The sequence below is a fragment of the Amblyraja radiata genome, chromosome 7 (assembly GCF_010909765.2).
Source record: "Amblyraja radiata isolate CabotCenter1 chromosome 7, sAmbRad1.1.pri, whole genome shotgun sequence".
Classification (NCBI taxonomy): domain Eukaryota; kingdom Metazoa; phylum Chordata; class Chondrichthyes; order Rajiformes; family Rajidae; genus Amblyraja; species Amblyraja radiata.
In genome coordinates this window covers 16,811,300-16,832,037 of record NC_045962.1, presented here as the reverse complement: position 1 = coordinate 16,832,037, position 20,738 = coordinate 16,811,300, and the positions used below count along the sequence as shown (strand labels likewise).

The 20,738-nt window shown below is 46.0% G+C and overlaps 1 protein-coding gene across 1 annotated transcript in view; it reads left to right on the top strand.

The window, feature by feature from the left end:
• Nucleotides 1–20,387, top strand: part of ankar (ankyrin and armadillo repeat containing) — a 99,583-nt gene extending 79,196 nt beyond the window's left edge. The window contains exons 17-22 of the mRNA XM_033023465.1: nt 8,112–8,234; nt 10,363–10,521; nt 15,377–15,494; nt 16,032–16,141; nt 18,425–18,621; nt 20,306–20,387. Coding sequence (XP_032879356.1) covers nt 8,112–8,234; nt 10,363–10,521; nt 15,377–15,494; nt 16,032–16,141; nt 18,425–18,621; nt 20,306–20,387 — 789 coding nt within the window. The remainder of the gene's footprint in view (nt 1–8,111; nt 8,235–10,362; nt 10,522–15,376; nt 15,495–16,031; nt 16,142–18,424; nt 18,622–20,305) is intronic.
• The last annotated feature ends 351 nt before the right edge of the window (nt 20,388–20,738 follow it).

Here is a 20,738-nt window from a genome sequence, read left to right as displayed (position 1 = left end):
TGGCGGCGAAGCTTCCCGATGACGGCAACAGACGTGAGGGAAGGCAGCTGGTCCACCTCGAACCAGCTGGAGTAGGAGTCCACCAGGACCAGGAAGTGTTTGCCACGCCATTCGAAAATGTCAGTGGCGACAGCCATCCACGGCAGCTCGGGAGCCGGCTGCTGCATGAGAGGTTGGCGTCGTTGATGAGGCAGTAGGCTGTTGCAGGCAGCACAGGCGGAGACCCTGTCACGAATCTCCAGAATCATGCCAGGCCAGAAAAACTGAGCTTGGGCCCGGGACAAAGTGGCCTCCACCCCGGGGTGACCGCTGTGTGCGGTTTGGTAGTAGTGGTCACGCAGAGCGTCCGGCACCACGACCTTGTGACCCTTCACCGCCACGCCGCTGTGCAGCACCAATTCGTCCCGAACCAGGAAGTAGGGCACGGCACCGGCCGGTAGGGAAGAGCGTCGGTCAGGCCAGCCACGGCGGATGACGCCCGCAAGCTGTTGTAGGGCAGGATCAGCGGCAGTATGTTCGACCAGGGACTGCATCTGCCAAGAGGGAACAATGTTAACGTTCAGTACCATCAGGTCAGACGATTCGTATGGATGGCGGGCAACGGAAGGGAGCGGCGCACGGGACAATGTGTCGGCCACGAACATTTCCTTGCCCTTGCGGTACACAATGTTGAATGTGAATCGTTGGAGCTGCAGCATCATTCGCTGTAACCGCGAGGAGGCCGCATGGATAGGCTTGTTCAAGATGGAAACCAGCGGCTGGTGGTCCGTTTCAATGGTGAAAGTGTTGCCCAGAATGTAGTCTTTGAATTTGGAGCATGCGAAAACCACGGCAAGGAGCTCCTTCTCGATCTGAGCGTAGCGCTGCTCAGCAGGGGTCATGGTGCGAGAGGCATAGGAAACAGGCAGCTGCCGATCGTCCTCGAGCTGCAGGCAGGCAGCACCGAGTCCGAACCGAGATGCATCGCAGGTGAGGACGATTGGCCTGTTCAGGTCAAAATACGTTAAAGTCGGGGTGCGAGCGAGCCTGGACTTCAGGGCTACGAATGCCGACTGGTGATGCGGTAGCCAGACCCAGGCATTGTCCTTTTTGATTAGCTCCCTCAGAGGGGCACTCAGTTCGCTGAGGTCGGGTATGAACTTACCCAGGTAGTTGACCATGCCCAGAAAGCGCTGCAGGCCGGGCACGTCGGTGGGAGCAGGCATTTCGGTGACCGCAGCAGTCTTCTGGGGGTCTGGCTTTAGTCCCCTGGCCGTGAAAACGTGGCCCACGTACGTGACCTCCTGAACGCGGAACCGACACTTCTTCGGGTTGAGCTTGAGATTGATCTCACGAGCCCGGTCCAGGACTTGGCGTAGGTGCAGGTCGTGCTCAGCGACGTCCTACCCGTATACCAAAATGTCATCAACAATAATAGCACATGGCAACCCGGCAAACAGCTGTTCCATGGTCCGCTGGAAAACCTCACTTGCTGAGTTGATCCCGAAGGGCATGCGAAGAAAACGAAACCTGCCGAAAGGTGTGCTGAAGGTGGTTAAAAAAGACGAACGTTCATCCAGAGGGATCTGCCAAAAGGAGCTCTTGGCATCTAAGACCGAGAAGACAGTGGCAGGACCAACCTGTGCAGCGACGTCCTCCACCGTCCGCATGGGGTAGTGCGGGCGTTGGATAGCAAGGTTCAGGTCCTTCGGGTTGATGCAGATCCTGATCTCGCTGGCGTCTTTCTTGGCAGCAACGACCATGGTGGAGACCCACAGGGTGGGTGCGCTCACCTCCTTGAGAATGCCAGTGGAAACCATATCACGAAGTGTGGACTCCACGCGGCCCTTCATGGCAAAAGACACACGGTGGGCCGGTCTAACCACCGGGTCGACCCCCGGGTCAACAACGATTTTATAGGCACAGGGCAGTTTGCCCAGAATGTCATCGAAACGGTCAGGATACTCTATCAGGGGGTCCATGGGGGCCTGCACCAGGTGGACATCGCGGTGAAAAGAGACCAAACCCAAGTCCTGGCATGCACGGGCGCCCAGCAGGGTGACGTTATCAGAGTCCAGCAGGAGAAAAGTGAGGGGCCGAGAGGTCTTGAGAACAGTGCAGATAACAGTGGCCTTCCCCACTGCGACCAGAACACCTCCCCCATAGGCATGAAGGCGGGAGCTATCGGGAAGCACTCTCTCACCCGAGCTTATCTGTTTGAAGAGGCGAACAGACATAATGTTTGCAAACGCACCAGTATCGACCTTGGCCGAGAAGGAGTGTCCATTCACAGTAACATGTATGGAGGGATCCGTTATCGGGGCAGGTGCACCCAAGAGCGAAAACATAGTCGGATCACCATGGGAGGAAATCGTATCTGAATCAGGGAGTTCGGGCTGGTACTGGGAACCAGGCGCGCTATCAGTGTCCGCAAGAATGTTTAGACTCCTTCTAGGAGCAGGGACCGGTTTCCCACGAGAACGGCAGGCTGAAGAAAAATGGTTAAGTTTCCCGCAGGAGTTGCAAGTTTTACCCAGCGCCGGGCAAACGTTGTTCTGGTGCGAGGAGAAATTACAATTTGGGCAACGACGAGGGGTGACCTTAGCGGGAGTGGAGGGGGTTAACGGGCGAGGCGGGCTATTGATCCGCCGGCGGCCAACGGTATCGGTGAAGTTGATGTCCTGGGACTGTGGGTGAGAAACGGAGCCGACAGCAGAGGCCATACGAGCAGAATGCATGGCATCCTTTAGCGTGAGGTCGGGTTTCATTAGGAGATCTTCGCGCAGCTTTGAGTTTAGGGGACCGTAGACCAGGACGTCCCTGATCAATTCGTCCGTTGTAATAGCTTCAAGGCGGCACCTCCGAGCCAAATGTCGCAAAGAGGCAATGTAAGCGTCAATGTGCTCACCGGGAACCTGACGTCTTGAGAAAATCACATGGAATGTCACATAGGGCAGTAAATTTGGCCATGAGACATACCGGGTCATGGCGGTCTTCCGAAGGGACGAATTCGAACGCCGCATAATGTTCCATAGCCTCCGGACCAGCCAGGTTGAGGAGTAGGTGAGCCTGTACCACAGGAGTTGCACCAGGATGAGCGATAGCGATGTAATGTTCATAGTCGCGCTGGAAGACAGTCCAGCGGTGCACGATGTCCGCGTCAAAAACGAGCTTGTCAGGACGACGGCACGAGTTAGTCATAGTAAAATGTAAAGGTGGGGAAACAACTGGGAGAAACAAATAATAAAATAAAACCGATAAACAGGAGACGCAAGTCTACCGCGCTGACACCATGTAAAAGGGCTTGTTCCGACACACAAATTCTCTTACCAAGTATCTTTATTTAGTCACTACACACATTGTGCTCTAGCTGTCCGTGGTCATCACTGGGACTAGAGAGAGAGCTAGAGGCGGGGAAGCTACAATTATACAGGAGACAATGGGGCGTGGTTAGTAGTGGTGAGGTCACTATGTTAAAGGAGCATGCACTGATCTACAGGACCGCTTACCCGGCGCTCCGCTATTTCCGGCACCGTGCCGAGCCCAGCCCGCTAGCGCCTGAGCAGCGGGCTGGAAGTAAAGCCACGGAAGAGGCGTCCGGCCAGTGGCGTTTCCGACTTGTCGGACGGGGACGTCTCTCCACCCGCCCGGGGGAGAGACAGCCGCATGAGCCGTATGGAGCGGCTCCTGGAGCAGGAGCTCCAGCGAGACGCGCTTCCTGAGGGGCGCTCTTGCAGGGGGAGTTCAGGCACTCCCTCCACAGTGCCTTGTGCACTGCCCATTGCTTCCTCCTTACCCGAGGGTAGCTTTGGTGACCAGGACTGGGCTGGTCTAGAAGAGGGGACGATGGCTGAAGATCTCGGGAGTATGCAAGGGGTGCAGGAACAGGAAGAGCTGCTAGGTGTGGTGGACCGCTACGTGGCAACCCCACGTGCAGGAGGCCGTTAAAGGCCAAACCAACGGCCAGCATTAACCACCTCTCCAACAGGCCCCTACAGGAGAGGTGGTCAATAAGGCTTTAGAAAACTACAGCGGATCCTCAGGCTCCTGACGTCAGCCATCACATCGTTTGCTCATTCCGTGGACAAATACGGAGATGACCACAACCTTCGTAAACAAATCATAAAACCTGCCATAAAATCCTAAATTTGCGGGGCTGTGCATACCCCAGCCACTGAGCCAGACCCACTGCTCTTTGGCAAAAACCTCACAAAGCATATGAAGGATATGGAAGAGGCTTTAAAAAACAATAATTCCTAAGCAGCAGCACCCCATCGCGTCCATCAGTCGACGTCTACCATATGGGACTGGTGTAAAGCTCGGGGTCCGCATTCTATCCCCGGAAGTCTTCTTTAGAACGGGGCCCAGAGCGGACCCCATGGAAAATGCGCCACCCCCCAACATCACCGCCACGTCAGACGACGTGCAAGACTCGTTGGACCGGCAGGAAACAGAACAATACCCATAACCATGGAGGTAGGTGGGTCTGGTTCCTACCAGCATATAGAAAATAGGGGCTTAATACTAACAGGGGGGAGATTACACCTGTTTTAAGAAGCACGGGAGTCTATCACGAGTGATCAGTATATACTCAATGGCATTAGTGGATACAAAATACAATTCATACTAGAAAAATTGCCACCAGTTCAACATTCACCCCAGAGGGTATTTTCCCTCTCCGTTAAAGAAACGAGAGGGACAAGCTGAACTGGTGAGACTAATTACAAAGGGTATCATGGGAAAACATGAACCCTTGGAACTCGTATCAAATATTCGTCACTAAACCCAAAAAAGATGGTGGATGTCGCATCATCATTGACTTAACTTCACTAAATATGTTTGTTTAGTATATACATTTCAAAATGGAAACGGTTGTTACTGCCAAACAACTAATTTCCAAAGGATACTTCATGGCAAGCATTGATCTTAAAGATGTTTACTATTTAGTGCCTTTCACAAGGATCATCGCAGATACCTGAAATTTACCTGGATGGGGCAGCTATGGCAGTTTAAAGCGTTACCCAATGGGTTCACATCAGCCCAAGATTATTCACCAAGATACTAAAACCAGCTCTGACAATATTCAGAAGACAAAAACATATTGTCATGGCATATCTTGATGATATCTTAAATAATAGGCAAGACCATGTAATTGACTATGTTAGCTGTATTAGCTACCAAACAGTTATTCAAAACCCTGGGATTGTCTTACATCCAGATAAATCTAAGTTGAAGCCATCCACAATCATGGACTACTTGGGCTTCACAATTAATTCAGTCTACGTGACTGTAACATTGCCAAGAGACAAAACAGTTGAATTGGCACAATCATGCAACAATTTAATGATTCGGATCTTTGCACTGTCAAAACTTACAAAGACCAAAGGTACAGGCACCAAAACGACATACAGGTCATTATGATCGTGTCATAAAGTTACCCACTGAAGCAATATCAGAACTACAGTGGTGGGCAAAAAACGTTTGGCATAGTTTCAGCCCTATTATCATCACTAACCCTACGTTAGTTATCCAAACAGATGCCAGTGCTCAAGGCTGGGGAGCAACTAACTCTATATCCAGCACAAGTAGTAGATGGGCTAACCCAGAGCCATCGTTACCACTTACACTGGGGCATTAATTATCTAGAGATGTTGGGTGACTTTTATGGTTTAAAAGCATATGCACAAATATGCATCACTTGCATGTACGGTTACAAATAGATAATACTACGGTGGTGGCCTACATTAACCGTATGGGCGGCATAAAATCGGTATCATGCGACAAGTTGGTCAACACAATTTGGCAATGGTGTGTCAAAAGACATATTTGGCTATCAGCAACTGACCTGCCAGGTAAGCTAAATACAGTGGCAGACACCAGGTCACGTAAATTTAATGACAACATCGAATGGATGTTAAAACCCAAAAAATTTGCAAAAGTTATCAAGCAATATGGCACGCCAGATATCGATTTATTTGCATCAAGGCTAAATCACCAGGTACCTATGTATGTCGCTTGGGAACCAGACCCTGAGGCAGCAGCGGTAGATGCGTTCGCGCTGGATTGGGGAAATTCTTCTTCTATGCATTTCCTCCCTTCTGCCTCATCAGTTGGGGACTACGCACAATACAAATGGACTCTGCTTCAGGTATTTTGATAGTACCCGACTGACCTACGCAGCCATGGTTCCCAATACTCAATGACATGGTTGTTGAAACTCCGATGGTATTCCCCAGTGACCCAGAGTTATTAACACCCAGTGTCGGGCACAAGCCACCCGTGCCATGAAAAAATCAAACTCCTGGGTTGCAGATTCTGCACAAACCACTTCTGGGACTGGGATTATCAGAACAAACCGTCGACACCATGTCAGCATCCCTCCGAACATCCACTAAAAAACAGCACTTGTCCAGCATCAAAAAATGGGAGCAGTACTGCTTGGATACAGGGACCACCTACTCAACCGCTACAGTTACCAACGTACTGGAATTCCTGGCGAACCTTCACCACGATGAAGGACTCAGCTACAGAGCCATCAACACAGCTAGAAGTGCCCTGCCTGTCTATTTAAAACCAGCTCCAGGACAACAGGCCATGGGGTCCCACCCGCTGGTGGTCAAACTAATGAAGGGTATTTACAACTCTAACCCCCTAGACCAAGGTACACCCATACATGGGATGTCAGTGTGGTCCTGACATACCTCAGGGGATGGCCACCAGCCAGATCCCTCAACCTGGAACAATCTATGCTCAAAACACTCATGTTGATGGCACTTGTATCTGCACAGAGGGTCCAGTCACTACACCTATTGCGACTGGACAGCATGCTCACAGCTCCAGACCAGATCTCTGTCGTTATCCAGGGACTGATCAAACAGAGCAGACCAGGAACACCTAATCCAGTCGTGAAATTCTGGGCTTACCCGCCAGAACCACGGTTATGTGCCATGACCCACCTACTATCCTACATAGACACAACCAAAATATTTGAGGGAGATGAAAAGCCTTGTGGGTCAGTCATAAAAAACCTTATGGTCGGGTGACGAGCCAAACCATTTCGAGATGGCTCAAGCAGGTGCTAAAAGTTGCTGGGATAAACACTAACATGTACAAATTTCATTCCACCAGGGCAGCATCCACGTTGACGGCTAAAAGAATGGACGTGCCTATAGACCACATCCTGGCTACAGCAGGATGGTCGGGGGAAAGACCGTTCAGAAATTTTATAATAAGCCGTTGGCAAAACCTGTTTTATTTGCAGAAAAGGTTTTACAGACTGCAAATATTTAATTTAAGCCCAGGGGAGCAATTTAATTTCTTTGTTGTTATTGTTAAAAAATACCATTGTGTTTTTCTACAAACAGATTCATTGGTTGATTACGATAACACACTTCCTCCCTCAAGGACTTCGGCAGTGCGTGAAGTAATACCTGTTACACGGTTTGAAATCACAGAGCTTTGAAGTCTTCACGTAGTCACTCACGTGACTCTGAAGTAAAATAGTAAGATTAAACGAGAACTTACCAGTTTGAAGTTTGATCTGTATTTTATGAAGAGTTACGATGAGGGATTACGTGCCCTCCGCTCCCACCCTCAATAATATGGGTCAAACTGATAAACTAATGTCTCCTTGTCTTTACTTCAATAACTGTGTCTATCTGTGATTCCACACCGCTGCTTTGAAGTATGCCGCGCATGCGTGCTGAGCGGGCTCTTCACGTAATCCCTCATCATAACTCCTCATAAAATACAGATCAAACTTCAAACTGGTAAGTTCTCGTTTAATCTTACTATTTTGTATGCAAGTCAAAGTCTGTACTGAATAGGCTATTTCACCTTCCAAATCTAATAAATCATTTACATAGATCTTTGGTGAATATCAAATGACTTTATGGTTTACAGATAGTATGCAATATTAGCAGATTTTTGTTCTTTTCAAATCTTTACTTTCCTGGAATTCTTATGGCGAATGGGTGAAATCTCTGATTTTTAGGCAATAATTTAATTAAAATATATTCCAGGAAAGCTTTCCATAATGGTACTGATCATGGTTAAATTATGTGTACTAATAAAGAAACTAAAGTACAATTACGATAACTGTCAATAACAGACCATTTTATGTTTGAGCACAGGTAGAAGTGATCTATAACTTGGCTTGCATTGTGTTGGGAAATAAAGAACTACAGAAGTTGTTAAAGGAGAAACAAGCCTTGAACTACAAGACTGTATTGAAACATCTTAAATATGATGATAAAGTAAGGAGCTGTTTAGTGTAAATCAATTTTGTAGAATTCTGTAAACTTGCAGAGCACTCTTACGCAAGAATGGAATGGGGATTCCACAATGTTTTGTCATTTTGAATGATTTATCTTATTCATTAAATATTTTATTTATATTATCATATTTTAATGTTGAAAATACGATTCTTAGGATAGGATAGGATAGGATAGCCTTTTATTGTCATCCAGACCGAAGTCTGAACGAAATTGAAGCAGTCATACATACAATACAATACAATAAAAAAACAACAATAAACACATATTAACATCCACCACAGTGAGTCCACCCAACGTCTCTTCCCTCCTCTTCTCCTTCTGCGCTGAGGCGATACCCCCCGGGCGATGTTAAAACCTGTCCCGCGGCTCAAACACCGCGGCCCGGGGTAGTCGAAGCTGCCGCTCACCAGACCTGCTGACGCAGCCGCTGGCCCGCGGCCGAACCCCGGTCTCAGGCCACCGCCACCAGAACTGCCGTCCCAGCCCCCGGAGCATCGTTCCAGCCCCGGGCCGGATCGCCCTCACGTGAGTACTGCCACCGTCTCAGCCTCGCGCCAGGCCGCCGCTCCTCCCTCGCGCCAGGCCGCCCCGACCGGGCGCCGCTCCTCCCTCGGGCTGGGCCGCCCCGACCGGGCGCCGCTCCTCCCTCGGGCTGGGCCGCCCCGACCGGGCGCCGCTCCTCCCTCGGGCTGGGCCGCCCCGACCGGGCACCGCTTCTCCCTCGGGCTGGGCCGCCCCGACCGGGCGCCGCTCCTCCCTCGGGCTGGGCCGCCCCGACCGGGCACCGCTCCTCCCTCGGGCTGGGCCGCCCCGACCGGGCACCGCTCCTCCCTCGGGCTGGGCCGCCCGACCGGGCGCCGCTTCTCCCTCGGGCTGGGCCGCCCCGACCGGGCGCCGCTCCTCCCTCGGCTGGAACGCCGTACCTCCCCGAGCTCGGCCACTCCGACGGGAGCACCGTTCCTTCCTCGGGCCGGCCGTCACAGCCCCTCACGAAAGCCCTGTTCCAGCCCCGAGCCGGGCCGTCCTCACGGGAGCGAGCTCAGTGCGAGTCCTGGCGGGCTCTGCATCCTGAGCCTCGAAGTCGCCAAGCTCCGCCATTAGGCTCAGCGCAGACGGAGGCAGAGAAGGGGAATACGACAAAAAAGTCGCATTTCCCCCGCAGGGAGAGACAGCAAGCCCCGTTTCAACCCCCCCCCAAAAAACACAAACTAAAAACCAAAACTAGACTAACCAAAACGAAAATAAACAACCCAAAAAACACAAAACAAACAGGACTGCCGGAGAGCCGCTGCAGCCAGAGCCGCGCCGCCACTAGGAGACTTCCTTGCATCGTGTTAAAGTTTGCTGCAAATTAAAAACAATAACGTGGTGATAAAAGCCATTGGAACAGAATCATCGAGATTGGATAGGTCCCAGGTTAACTCCCTGGATTGTATTTTGATGCTTGATCTTAGTCAAATTGCTGGCGGGGACACACTGTTTGGTCTCAGACCTCTTAGATGGAGAAGAAAGAGAAAATAAAAACTTTTTTTTTGAGATTATTTCCCTCTGTCAATATGTGCAAGTAACACAAAAACAGAATACAAACTTACCCATGATTTTCACAATGTGTGAATAATATATTTACTGTCTTGAGTCTGAAATGAAAAATGTCCATTTAGTCGATGAGTAATCTCAATTATCCTAATCGAGTAAAAGGGACAATATTTAAAATCACTATGTAAAAGAGGAAGTATAAAAGGTACTCAGTCGTATAAAGTGAAATATGTAATTAATCAATTTTGTTGTATCTTTATGAAAAAGCTTCCATTGAATAATTGTAAGGAACTGGTGAGCATTTCTCTACTAGTTCATCAGCCATAACTCAGAATGAAAAGTGTGTAACACTTCAACAGTGACATGCATATTCCAAATGGAATTATGTATAATTAAAAACATCTTCACCTAAAAAAGAATAAGGTATACCTTTTGTAACAAATTAAATAGATTTTAGATGTATACTTCCTTCATATATAGCAGATAAAATTATTTATTGTTCATTTTCCTGAACATATTTTTGTATAATCAATTAAATTCATTGCATTATTGTTTATCTGTCAAGTTTCAGGAAGGCGTTTTAAGAGCAGGCGGTGCTTTAGCCCTCTTTGCTTTCAATAATCCAAAGCAGCAGCAGCTGATACGTGAAGCTGGAGGCATTCATATGTCGGTGTACCAGAATTTCCTTCACTCCAAAAACGAGGTGGATCAGGCCAATGCTGCATTTCAGGTATTCTTTCAGGTGAATGAATTCCAAAGCCAACTAGATGAACATACCCCAAAAGTCCCTACGATCTAAAGATTTCTATCCAGAATGAACCACCTAAATGAGAATTATTGAGGCATATAGCACAGAACATGTCCCTGCTGTTTGTTGTACATACCTACACTAATCCCATTTGCCCACATTAGGTCAAAGCCTTGTGATCTCTCAGGACCCAGGGCTGGGTCTGGCCGCTGTAACTTAGCTGAAGTGTGCCCTGTTACCCTAGTCTAAACTCGTCCCATTGACCTGCCCAGACCATTAATAGATGAAGTTTAATTGATGAAACCTAATGTGCGTTAAGGTAGATAGGAGTAGTGTAGCTTAATTGTAATAGAGACCTGCCATTCATGTGGGGATGTATTTCTTATTTTTGTCTCTCCATTATAACTCTACACACTTAATTGAACAGCAACATATGGACAGCTTCTTTTCAGGACTATTTACTCTTATTTACACAAGGAGGAGCCATCTTGGGGAACGGCTGCTGGCCAGCAGCCGTCCGTTTTAATTCGCTTTTTTTTAAAGTTTTTAGTGAGTCCTGTTTAGTGATGTTTGGAGAAATTGACTTTTTAATGTGGGGGGTAGGGGTCAATTTTACTTCTAGGTCCCTACCTGGTCGGTGAGGCAGCTTTTTCTCCGGGCTGCCCGTCGACCTGTCCTCGTGGCCTACCAGCGGGCTTGGAGAGCCGTTTCCTGGCGGGGACCGCCCAGCACCTCGGCCTCGGTGGCGGCACAGCGCTGGAGCGCTATCGTGGAGCTGAGCGGGCGATGCCTTGCCTGGGTCGCCGCGCTGGATCGACGCGCTGGAGCTCCGGTGAGCTGTGACCGCCGTGTTCAACACCTCCGGGCTGCGGGTCTGCGGAGTGGAGCGGGCGGCGCCGATTTCAACATCGGGAGCCTGGGAGCTCCAAACCGGCGCGGCCTTGTCGGCTTCGGAAGCCGCGGTCTCCAGCTAGAAAGCGGCTGTTCCAGGTGGCCCAGCCGCTGAGAGGACTCTCCCGACGCCGGGGCAAGACCACCCGGTGAGAACGGCCAGGAACATCGGGCCTCCATAGAGGCAATTGCGGTGGCCTCAATAGGCCTGACTTTGGGGTGAACTTGGGGTTGGGGACTGGACATTGTGCCTTCTCCCACAGTGGTATCCATTGTTGGGGGGATGATTTTTTGTCTGTATGGTAATCCTGTTAGTCTTTGTCCAAGATGGCTGCCGTGAAGGGAGAGTGGACGCTGGCGAGCTTTAGCTGCCGTGAAGGGAGAGTGGACGCTGGCGAGCTTTAGCTGCCGCTGCTCTCTCTTCACATTGTGTTTTTGATTTTTTGTTTTTGGACTGAATTCTGTTTTTAACTTGTGTTTCTGTGATGTCTTTATTATTTATTTTATTCTGATTATATGTTTATATTCCTGTTAATCTATGTAAGGTGTCCTTGAGATGTCTGAAAGGCGCCCAATAAATAAAATTTATTATTATTATTATTATTATTTATCATCTAAAATTCACAGATTCTACAGATTTTTTTAGATTACACTTTAACATCTGGTCTTTTTATTTGTCTATTATAACTCTTGAAAACTTAATTTCAATCCAAGAAGTATGTTTTTGCTGGTATTTCCAGCTGCTTCCTAAATAATCTGAACATACTATCAAGAGAGATCTGGTTGAAGGAGGAGGGGGGACCATCAAGGAATTCAGCAGAATCAAGTAACAGTAGCAGCTATTATTACAGAGGTGAAATGTGCAGACTGCCATATTACAGCAGTTTATCAGGGAACAAAATTATTATATTAATTTTACTAAGAAACAATGACTGAGGTACCCTGACAAACTGCATGGTTTGTTTACCAAAGCATGTCACCTGTCACAGTCACAACTTAGGTCCCCCCCCCCCCCCCCCCCCACACATGGCTGTGATGGTCAAGATTATCACAGTAAACTCTTTTAAGGCAGGTTCTGTTAATAATATAATACTAGACAAAGTGGGACCCGTTGGGTCCCATGTTCACACGGGAGGGTTGGTCCTCCAACGCAATATTCCACCTCTCCACCAATTCCAATATTGGTGGCCAGTGGGGGAGGGGAGGGTCTTTCTGGAGCGCTAGTATGGGTGTTATGGGCTGAAGGGACTGGTTTCCAGAGGGCAAGTATGGACATTGTGGACCGAATGGATTATTGGGCTTGCAGCTCAATCACTCAAGCCTGGTGTGCTGGCAGCTCACTCATGGCTGGTGGGCTGGCCACCAAATTCTAATGCAGTTTCCTACCATTTCAAGCAGGGTGCAAGGCCACCAAATTCAAGTGCAGTTTCCTACCACTTCAAGCAGGGTGCAAGGCCACCAAATTCAAGTGCAGTTTCCAACCACTTCAAGCAGGGTGCAAGGCCACCAAATTCAAGTGCAGTTTCATACCACTTCAAACAGGGTGCAAGACCACCAAATTCAAGTGCAGTTTCATACCATTTCAAGCAGGGTGCAAGGCCACCAAATTCAAGTGCAGTTTCATACCATTTCAAGCAGGGTGAACCCACCATAAAACTACATAACACCACAAAAACCACAATACACCACATAAAAACCACACAGTTCAGTAGATATTCAGTGTGTTCAGTTGATTCACAGCTCAGACAGAGTGTCATGACCTCTCTCTCCCCCAACTTCCGGGTTTTATTGTCCCTCCCCCTCCCACTGGAAGGGGCGTGGCATTCATGGCGTGTTTGACTGGAGAGAGAATCTCAACAATTTTTAAAGACTAATAACGCTTTTATTTTTCATCGATGGGAAAAATCCTCTGCACCTGATGAGCGGAGGGGGACTGAGTAAGTTGGCCAAAAATCACAGCCGTAAGTGGTAGCATTTGTTCTAAAAATCAATATACAGTGCAAACAGGAAGTTGTCAAGTTTAGACTTTTAATCATTTGCCTTTTCAAACCAACCACCACCATTTACTTTACGTTTTCAAACCAACCACCACCATTTGCTTTGCCTTTTCAAACCAACCACCACCATTTGCTTTTCTATTTCAAACCAACCACCACCATTTGCTTTGCTTTTTCGAAACCAACCACCACCATTTGCTTTGCTTTTTCGAAACCAACCACCACCATTTGCTTTGCTTTTTCGAAACCAACCACCACCATTTGCTTTGCTTTTTCAAACCAACCACCATCATTTGCTTTGCTTTTTCAAACCAACCACATTTTCATTTTCAAACCACATCAGATTCAGATTCAACTTTAATTGTCATTGTCAGTGTACAGTACCGAGACAACGAAATGCAGTTAGCATCTCCCTGGAAGAGCGACATAGAATATGATTTCAATAAATAAAACTATTTACATGCATACAGTCATAGTGTTTTTCCTGTGGGAGGAGTGTCCGGGGGTGGGTGGGGGGGGGGGGGGGGTGATTGGCAGTCACCGAGGTACATTGTTGAGTAGTGTGACAGCCGCAGGGAAGAAGCTGTTCCTGGACCTGCTGGTCCGGCAACGGAGAGACCTGTAGCGCCTACCGGATGGTAGGAGGGTAAACAGTCCATGGTTGGGGTGAGAGCAGTCCTTGGCGATGCTGAGCGCCCTTCGCAGACAATGCTTGCTTTGGACAGACTCAATGGAGGGGAGCGAGGAACCGGTGATGCGTTGGGCAATTTTCACCACCCTCTGGAGTGCTTTCCGGTCGATACAGTTGGTAAGGATGTTCTCGATGGTGCAGCGGTAGATGTTAAGGGCACATTAAGGGCACTCAAGGTCAGTAGAACCCCACTCACAGTTTAGTAGACATGTGTTCAGTATTCAGTTGATTCACAGCTCAGACAGAAAGCTGTGACCTCTCGCTCCCCCTTCTTGCAGCGACTGAGGCACGTCCACACTTCCGGGTTTTATAGTCCCTCCCCCTCCCACCAGAAGGGGCGTGACCTTCATGGCGTGATTGACAGGAGAGAGAATCTCTCCATTTTTTAAACATTAATAAGTTTTATTTTTCATCGATGGGGAAAAACCCTCTTGTCCTGCGCAGCGGAGGGGGACTGAATAAGAGGGCCTAAAATCACAGCCGTAAGTGGTAGCGTTTTTTCTAAAATCAATATGCAGTGCAAACATGAAGTGGTCAAGATTTGAGTTTTAATTACATGGATAGTTATAGTGCACCCCTGCATTATGGATGTCACCAAGATGCTCAGTCATAGAAGGAACACTCTTTCCCCAGTTCAAATCGGGTTGTTTGGTTTTACTTATATGAAAGTCTTCCCCTGAATTAATGTTGTTATTCCGTTTCCATGTGGTCTGTATCATTCCTGCAGGGTTCTTTGTTAGCATAAGTTAATAGCTAATTTGACAGTCTCATTTATTACAAATGATAACATTTTTGGAGGCCTAAACACATGAACACATGCATTGTTTTCACTAGGAAACTCTCCAATTGAAGAAAGATGAAACACTTTCCTACACATGTGTAGTGAACTTCATTTTCCCAATTTAAAACTCTTTCAAGCATAATAATTTAATTACATATTCTAGGACCCGAACACGTGTTCAAATAATGAAATATTTACAATGAAAAGTCTTGATATGGTGAACCTTGGAAAAAAATGACTAACAATCTATTATAGATGGAAGTACATATGTAAATAAAAAATTCAAAATCTATACTAAGTAAATAATAATTTTTAATGTAATGTTGCCCCTTGTCTGGACCTTGAGTCCGTAATAAAGTTTATTAGTATTATTATTATTAATAAGCTTGCTTAAATAAGCAATGACCAGTTAGCCTTGGATCCATGGAATACATGTCAAAAGATCCGATAATAATTTCTTTCCTTTCAAATTCACAGGTAATAATTCTAGCGAAGGTGATTGCAGATGTGGATGAGGTCACACTAACAGCCACAGGCATCGTAACTTTAGTTAATCTTCTGAAGTCAAACCAACCATCCACAATCATTGTCGTAGGTAAAATACATGTTATATGAATCATTTTCAACAGTGTGACTAGTATCTACAGATATGGCAGAAAAAGCAAATACTCTCTGTCTACCTTTACAAAATTCATAAATAACATTCCAAAGGTATGAGAGGGCCAAAGGATCGGTGCATATGGGGAAATAGAAGAAATTTATATTGGTAAGGAAATATTACAAAATAACTTAATGAACCTGATAACTAATAAATCCCGAGAGCCGGACGTTCTACATCTCGGGGAGATCCAGACAGATTACACGCTGTGAACAGGTTTTCAGTAATTGACGCCAGTAGTTGACACCACTATGTGATATTCATCTTCTCTTTGTCACCCAATCACTGACATTCCCTTGCTTCCGTCCACCACCCCCCCCCCCCCCCACCCCCTTTACCTGCAAATTTAAACGTGAACATTTTTTCCAATTTTGATCAAAGTTGGTTGACCTTAAACATTGACTCTATTTTCCTCTCCACAAATACTGCCTGAGATGCTAAATATATTGTGGTATATAATTGTTCTCCCTGCAGGTCAACTGATGTCCTGTCTTACTCAGACTCGAGCAGGTATTACTGACGCCATGATTACAATGGGAGCGGTGGAAAGTCTTTGTCCACATTTATCTGCTGAGAGGGACGAGGTAAAGAAAATGCGAACAACAGTTGAGACTTCATGAATCTGCTTTTGCATCCATTAAGATATTAAAGCTACAAAGAATAAGGAGTCCATTTCATGTATGTCCGGTCATAGCACTCATTTTGTGTATTAAAACATATAGAGGTGGTAGGTTCAGTTTTAAATTTGGTGTTACAGACGTGCATGTGAGGATCATTAGCAATTTATTAATAAAGTATTTTATTCCAGGGAGCATACATTTTTTGAACCCAAGTTTGAGATGAAATGTTGGGAAAATAAGACGCGGGTTTCAACGTATTGATATCTGCATTTAATAGCAACACTTTAGGCTACACATTAGCAACCCCTATGCTCAAAGTCGGGGGGGGGGGCACTTTCATTCTGCTGATCTGTGTTGATTATTTTTCTTTTCCATACTTTACTTCTAATGGGCCTGTCCCACTTAGGAGACTTTTTAGGCGAGTGCAGGAGTCTCTGCGCTCGCCACATGTTCGCTGGTGGTCTCTGGTGAGTCTCCTTCATGGTCGCGAGGTGTTCCCGCATTCTGGGAACTAGTTGCGGCCTCAGTATGGTCGCCGCAAATTTTTGAACATGTTGAAAAATTATCTGCGACCAAAAATTGGTGGCCATGGAGATAATCGAAAATCCTGTAGTCGTAGGTACAGTTGTGGTGGGGTCGCCATGTAGTTGTAGGTAGTTGAGGTAGCTTTAGTTAATCGCCTTTGCTGACCGGTCATTTTCATTGGCTCATTGGGGGGAAAAAAACGTAAGCACGAGTTTTCAGAACCAAGGATAACCAACCGGTAATGTTAAATGTCTGCCGAACTTCACAGCTGTGTATCTCTGGCTTCTTAAAAGTTGTCTCTACTCCTTCTTCCTCCTTCTCCCTCCCCCTCTCCCCCCCTCTTTTAAAGGACTTACCGTACACTGTGCTTGCCGTCTTAATTACAGCGCCAACCTTCCTGTTCATCGCAGTGTGCGTTTATCACCTTGGCTTTGCACCGTGTGAATTTCAGACAGCACTCCCCCCGCTTACCCTAGCCCCCGCCTTTGCGATGTGTTTGTGTGTGTGTGTTCCACTCTGACAGTCGCTGTTCCAGTTCCCGGTTTTTCAGGCGACTGTAGGCAACTTGACAGTCGCCAGCAGTCCACTTAAAAATCGCCGAAGTGGGACAGGCCCATAACTCTCCTACTTCTACACCTACATCTGCTAGACTTTTGCGGGTGCTGAGATGACTGATGAGACTAATGTAGGAGTTCAGTCAATTTTATTCAGTCAATTTTATTTGTTACATACACCCGAAGGTGCAGTGAAATGCAGATACCTTCATAGATAGGTCAGGAATCGACTGATAGGATGGGTTGGTCATCGCTGTGTTCCCTTTGTCCTTGTAGAGTTATTTGTGCTCCTGCTGCATATTTTTTCATGAAGACTTAGAAAACATCCTTAAATCTTTCCATCTGCCTACCTGGTCATATTTCCTGTGACAGAGCTCGGAAAAGAGAATCACAACTGCATGAGTTTGAGGCCTGACTTTGGCTCCACAGATTTTGTCGTCTGCTTGGAACGTGACAGTGAATGTAAAATGACAAAGGCAGCGCTACCTCATTGCTGAAAGCATGATGGGGAAATGTGCTCACCTGCTTGTTTGAAGAGATTGTTTTCAGTATCCGTGCTGTGTTTAAATGGGTGCCTGATAGTCAGCATGGACAAAGTGGGTTTAAGTGCTTATTCCCAAACTGTATGACTCTTTGATTCATCCTCAATCCTGAGTGTTTATTTAAAAGATAAAACTGAAGAAAAACCTGCCTAGTTTTATATTCAACTCCCTTCACAATAAACACTAACATTCTATTAGCTTTCCAAATTACTTCTTGTACCTGCATTGTTCTTTTGCCAATTGAAACCCTCCTCCCCTCCCCTCCCCTCTCCCGCATCTTTCACCATTTAGATTTGTTTTTGCTTCTTTTGGCAAAAACATTTTATCACATTAGTTTCTCACTCCAGTTGCCAGATCTTTGTCCGTTCAGTTAATCCAGCTATATTATTTTCTTGCTTCCTTTAGACCTCTTCACAATTTATTCTCTGACATCGTTGTATGCTCAGCAAATTTAGCAACTATGCCATAAGTGATTTCATCCAAATCATCCATATAAATTGTAAATAGACCCAGCATCTTGCTGACTGTTTACAGCATCTTGTTTTTTAATTTCATTTTACACCTTCATGTTTCTCACTTTAATGAGCAGTGGTATTAAAAAGGATCAAAATGTCTGGCTGTTTTAGGTCCGTGAGTCTTGCGCCACAGCTTTGGGATACTTAAGTTTCAATCGAACTGCTCATCGACATCTATTGGTGGAGTGCAGGAACCAGCCAGATTTGTATGATCTTTTAATATCTAACGTAAGCCCAGATGGCAAAATCTGCCAAGAGTTCATCGACGAATTCAACGTGCAAAAATTAATCGGCCTACCACAAGAGAGGTATAAAATTCTGTTGTTGAGATACATTAAAAGTGAAACAACTGTTTAAAAAAAAAATACAATTTCATTAAGATTAGTGAGCTTTTAATATGCTGTTTTAATTTTTGAAACCTAGATTGGAACTAATTGAAGGTTCACTGGTTTTGATCAGAGCAGAAGAGAGAGGTAAATTCTATCAATACTTGAATTAATCATTTATTTCTATAAGGAGAGTCTATTTAAATAAAAAGAAACAAAGTCCTTATGTGTATACATTATATAATAATGAATCAATAATTTTACCATTAAAAACTGTTAAAATGTCACTAAAGACATAAAGCAATTCATAAATGGTAAAGTGGAAGGATATCAAATAACAAGTTACATCAAGATTCTTGTATGAGATTAGTTCTTTCAAACCCTCTCTCTTCTCCAGACAGAATTTAAAGTTATTGGGCCCACAATCCATTGTATTATTGAGGCATTATTATTTTGAGTGTTACCCCAAGGACCAAATTTAACCAAATTCTATCGGACTATGTGTGTGGGAAGGAACTGCAGATGCCAGTTTACACCGAAGATAGACACAAAATGCTGGAGTAACTCAGCAGCTCAGGCAGCATCTCTGCAGAAAAGGAATAGGTGACATTTGAGTCAAGACCCTTCCCACTGAGAGTCAGGGGAGAGGAAAACTAGAGATATGAAGAGGTACAAAAAGCAAATGAATGAAATGTATTCAAACGGACAAATCAAAGCTAGCACCATGATCAAGGAAAGGTGGAGCCCACAATGGTCCATTGTTGGCAGTGGACAAGGTGATAGTGAATGAAACTAACGAGTGAAACTAAGCAGGACGACAGTGAAACTAGTCAGACGACTAGTGTGGGGGACAAATGGAGAGCGAGGGAATGCAAGGGTTGCTTGCTGTTAGAGAATTCAAAATTCATGCAGCTAGGTTGTAAGCTGCCCAAGCGGAATATGAGGTGCTCCAATTTGTTTCCTCCAATTTGCGTTTGGCCTTACTCTGACAGTCGAGGAGACTCAGGACGGGAAGGTCACTATGGGAATGGGAAGGGGAGTTAAAGAGTTTAGCAACCGGGAGAGTACATAGGTCCAGACGGACTGAGTGGTGGTGTTCAGTGAAACGATCACCTTCCACACCTAGAGCGGTGGACACAGTAGAGGATTAGAGAGGGTACGAGTGAACCTCTGCCTGACCTAAAAGGACTGTCGGGGTCTTTGGAAGGATTTGAGGGAGGAGGTATAAGGGACAGGTGTTGCATCTCCTGTGGTTGCAGGAGAAAGTACCTGGGGAGAAGGTGATTTGGGTGGGAAGGGATTAGTTGACTGGGGTGTTGTGGAGGGAATGGTTTCTGCAGAAAGCAGAAAAGGATGGAGTTGGGAAGATGTGACTAGTGGTGGGATCCCGTTGGAGGTGGCAAAAATGTCAGAGAATTATGTCCTGTATGTGATGTTTCACGGGGTGAAAGGTGAAATATCAGATAATGTTAGTTGAAACAAAAATCAAAGAAGAACAAGGAGTTCTCCTGACACCCAAGTCAATTTTATACGCACTAACTGAACATTAAAGTTTATTATTTTTGTTTCTCACATCTGGTATATTTGTTCATTTTGCCCATTAAGTGTAAATCATGTAAAGGCAAATTCTAACTAATTCAACTATGTAAATTTTTCTTTTAATCAGAAAGAGCAAAAATAGAAACATGTCCACGAGAAAAGATGAAAACTTTGCCTTTAAAAAAAAAAACGGCTCCACAATCAAATGACTAGGACTGCTTAATCACCGAATCAGATGTTCCTCAAGGTTTCTGCAACAAAATCCATTAATCTTCTAAATAAAATCAAACTGAACCCATGACCAAGCTATTTATCATTTGCTTTAGGATATAAATAGAACGTTGAATGTGATATCCTATTCCTTTATTAAGAATGTTCTGCTTGAAGGAAACTGTCAGGTAAAGTGATAGTACTGTTGTGAATTTTCCTTACACACTGTAACTTATCTTCCACAGTTGGTTATACTGCAGCAGTTAAAATACTGTGCCTCAATATACTGTATCCGTCTGTTTATTATGGCAGATGATAATTCCTGGGATAAAACTATATGTACAGGTCTC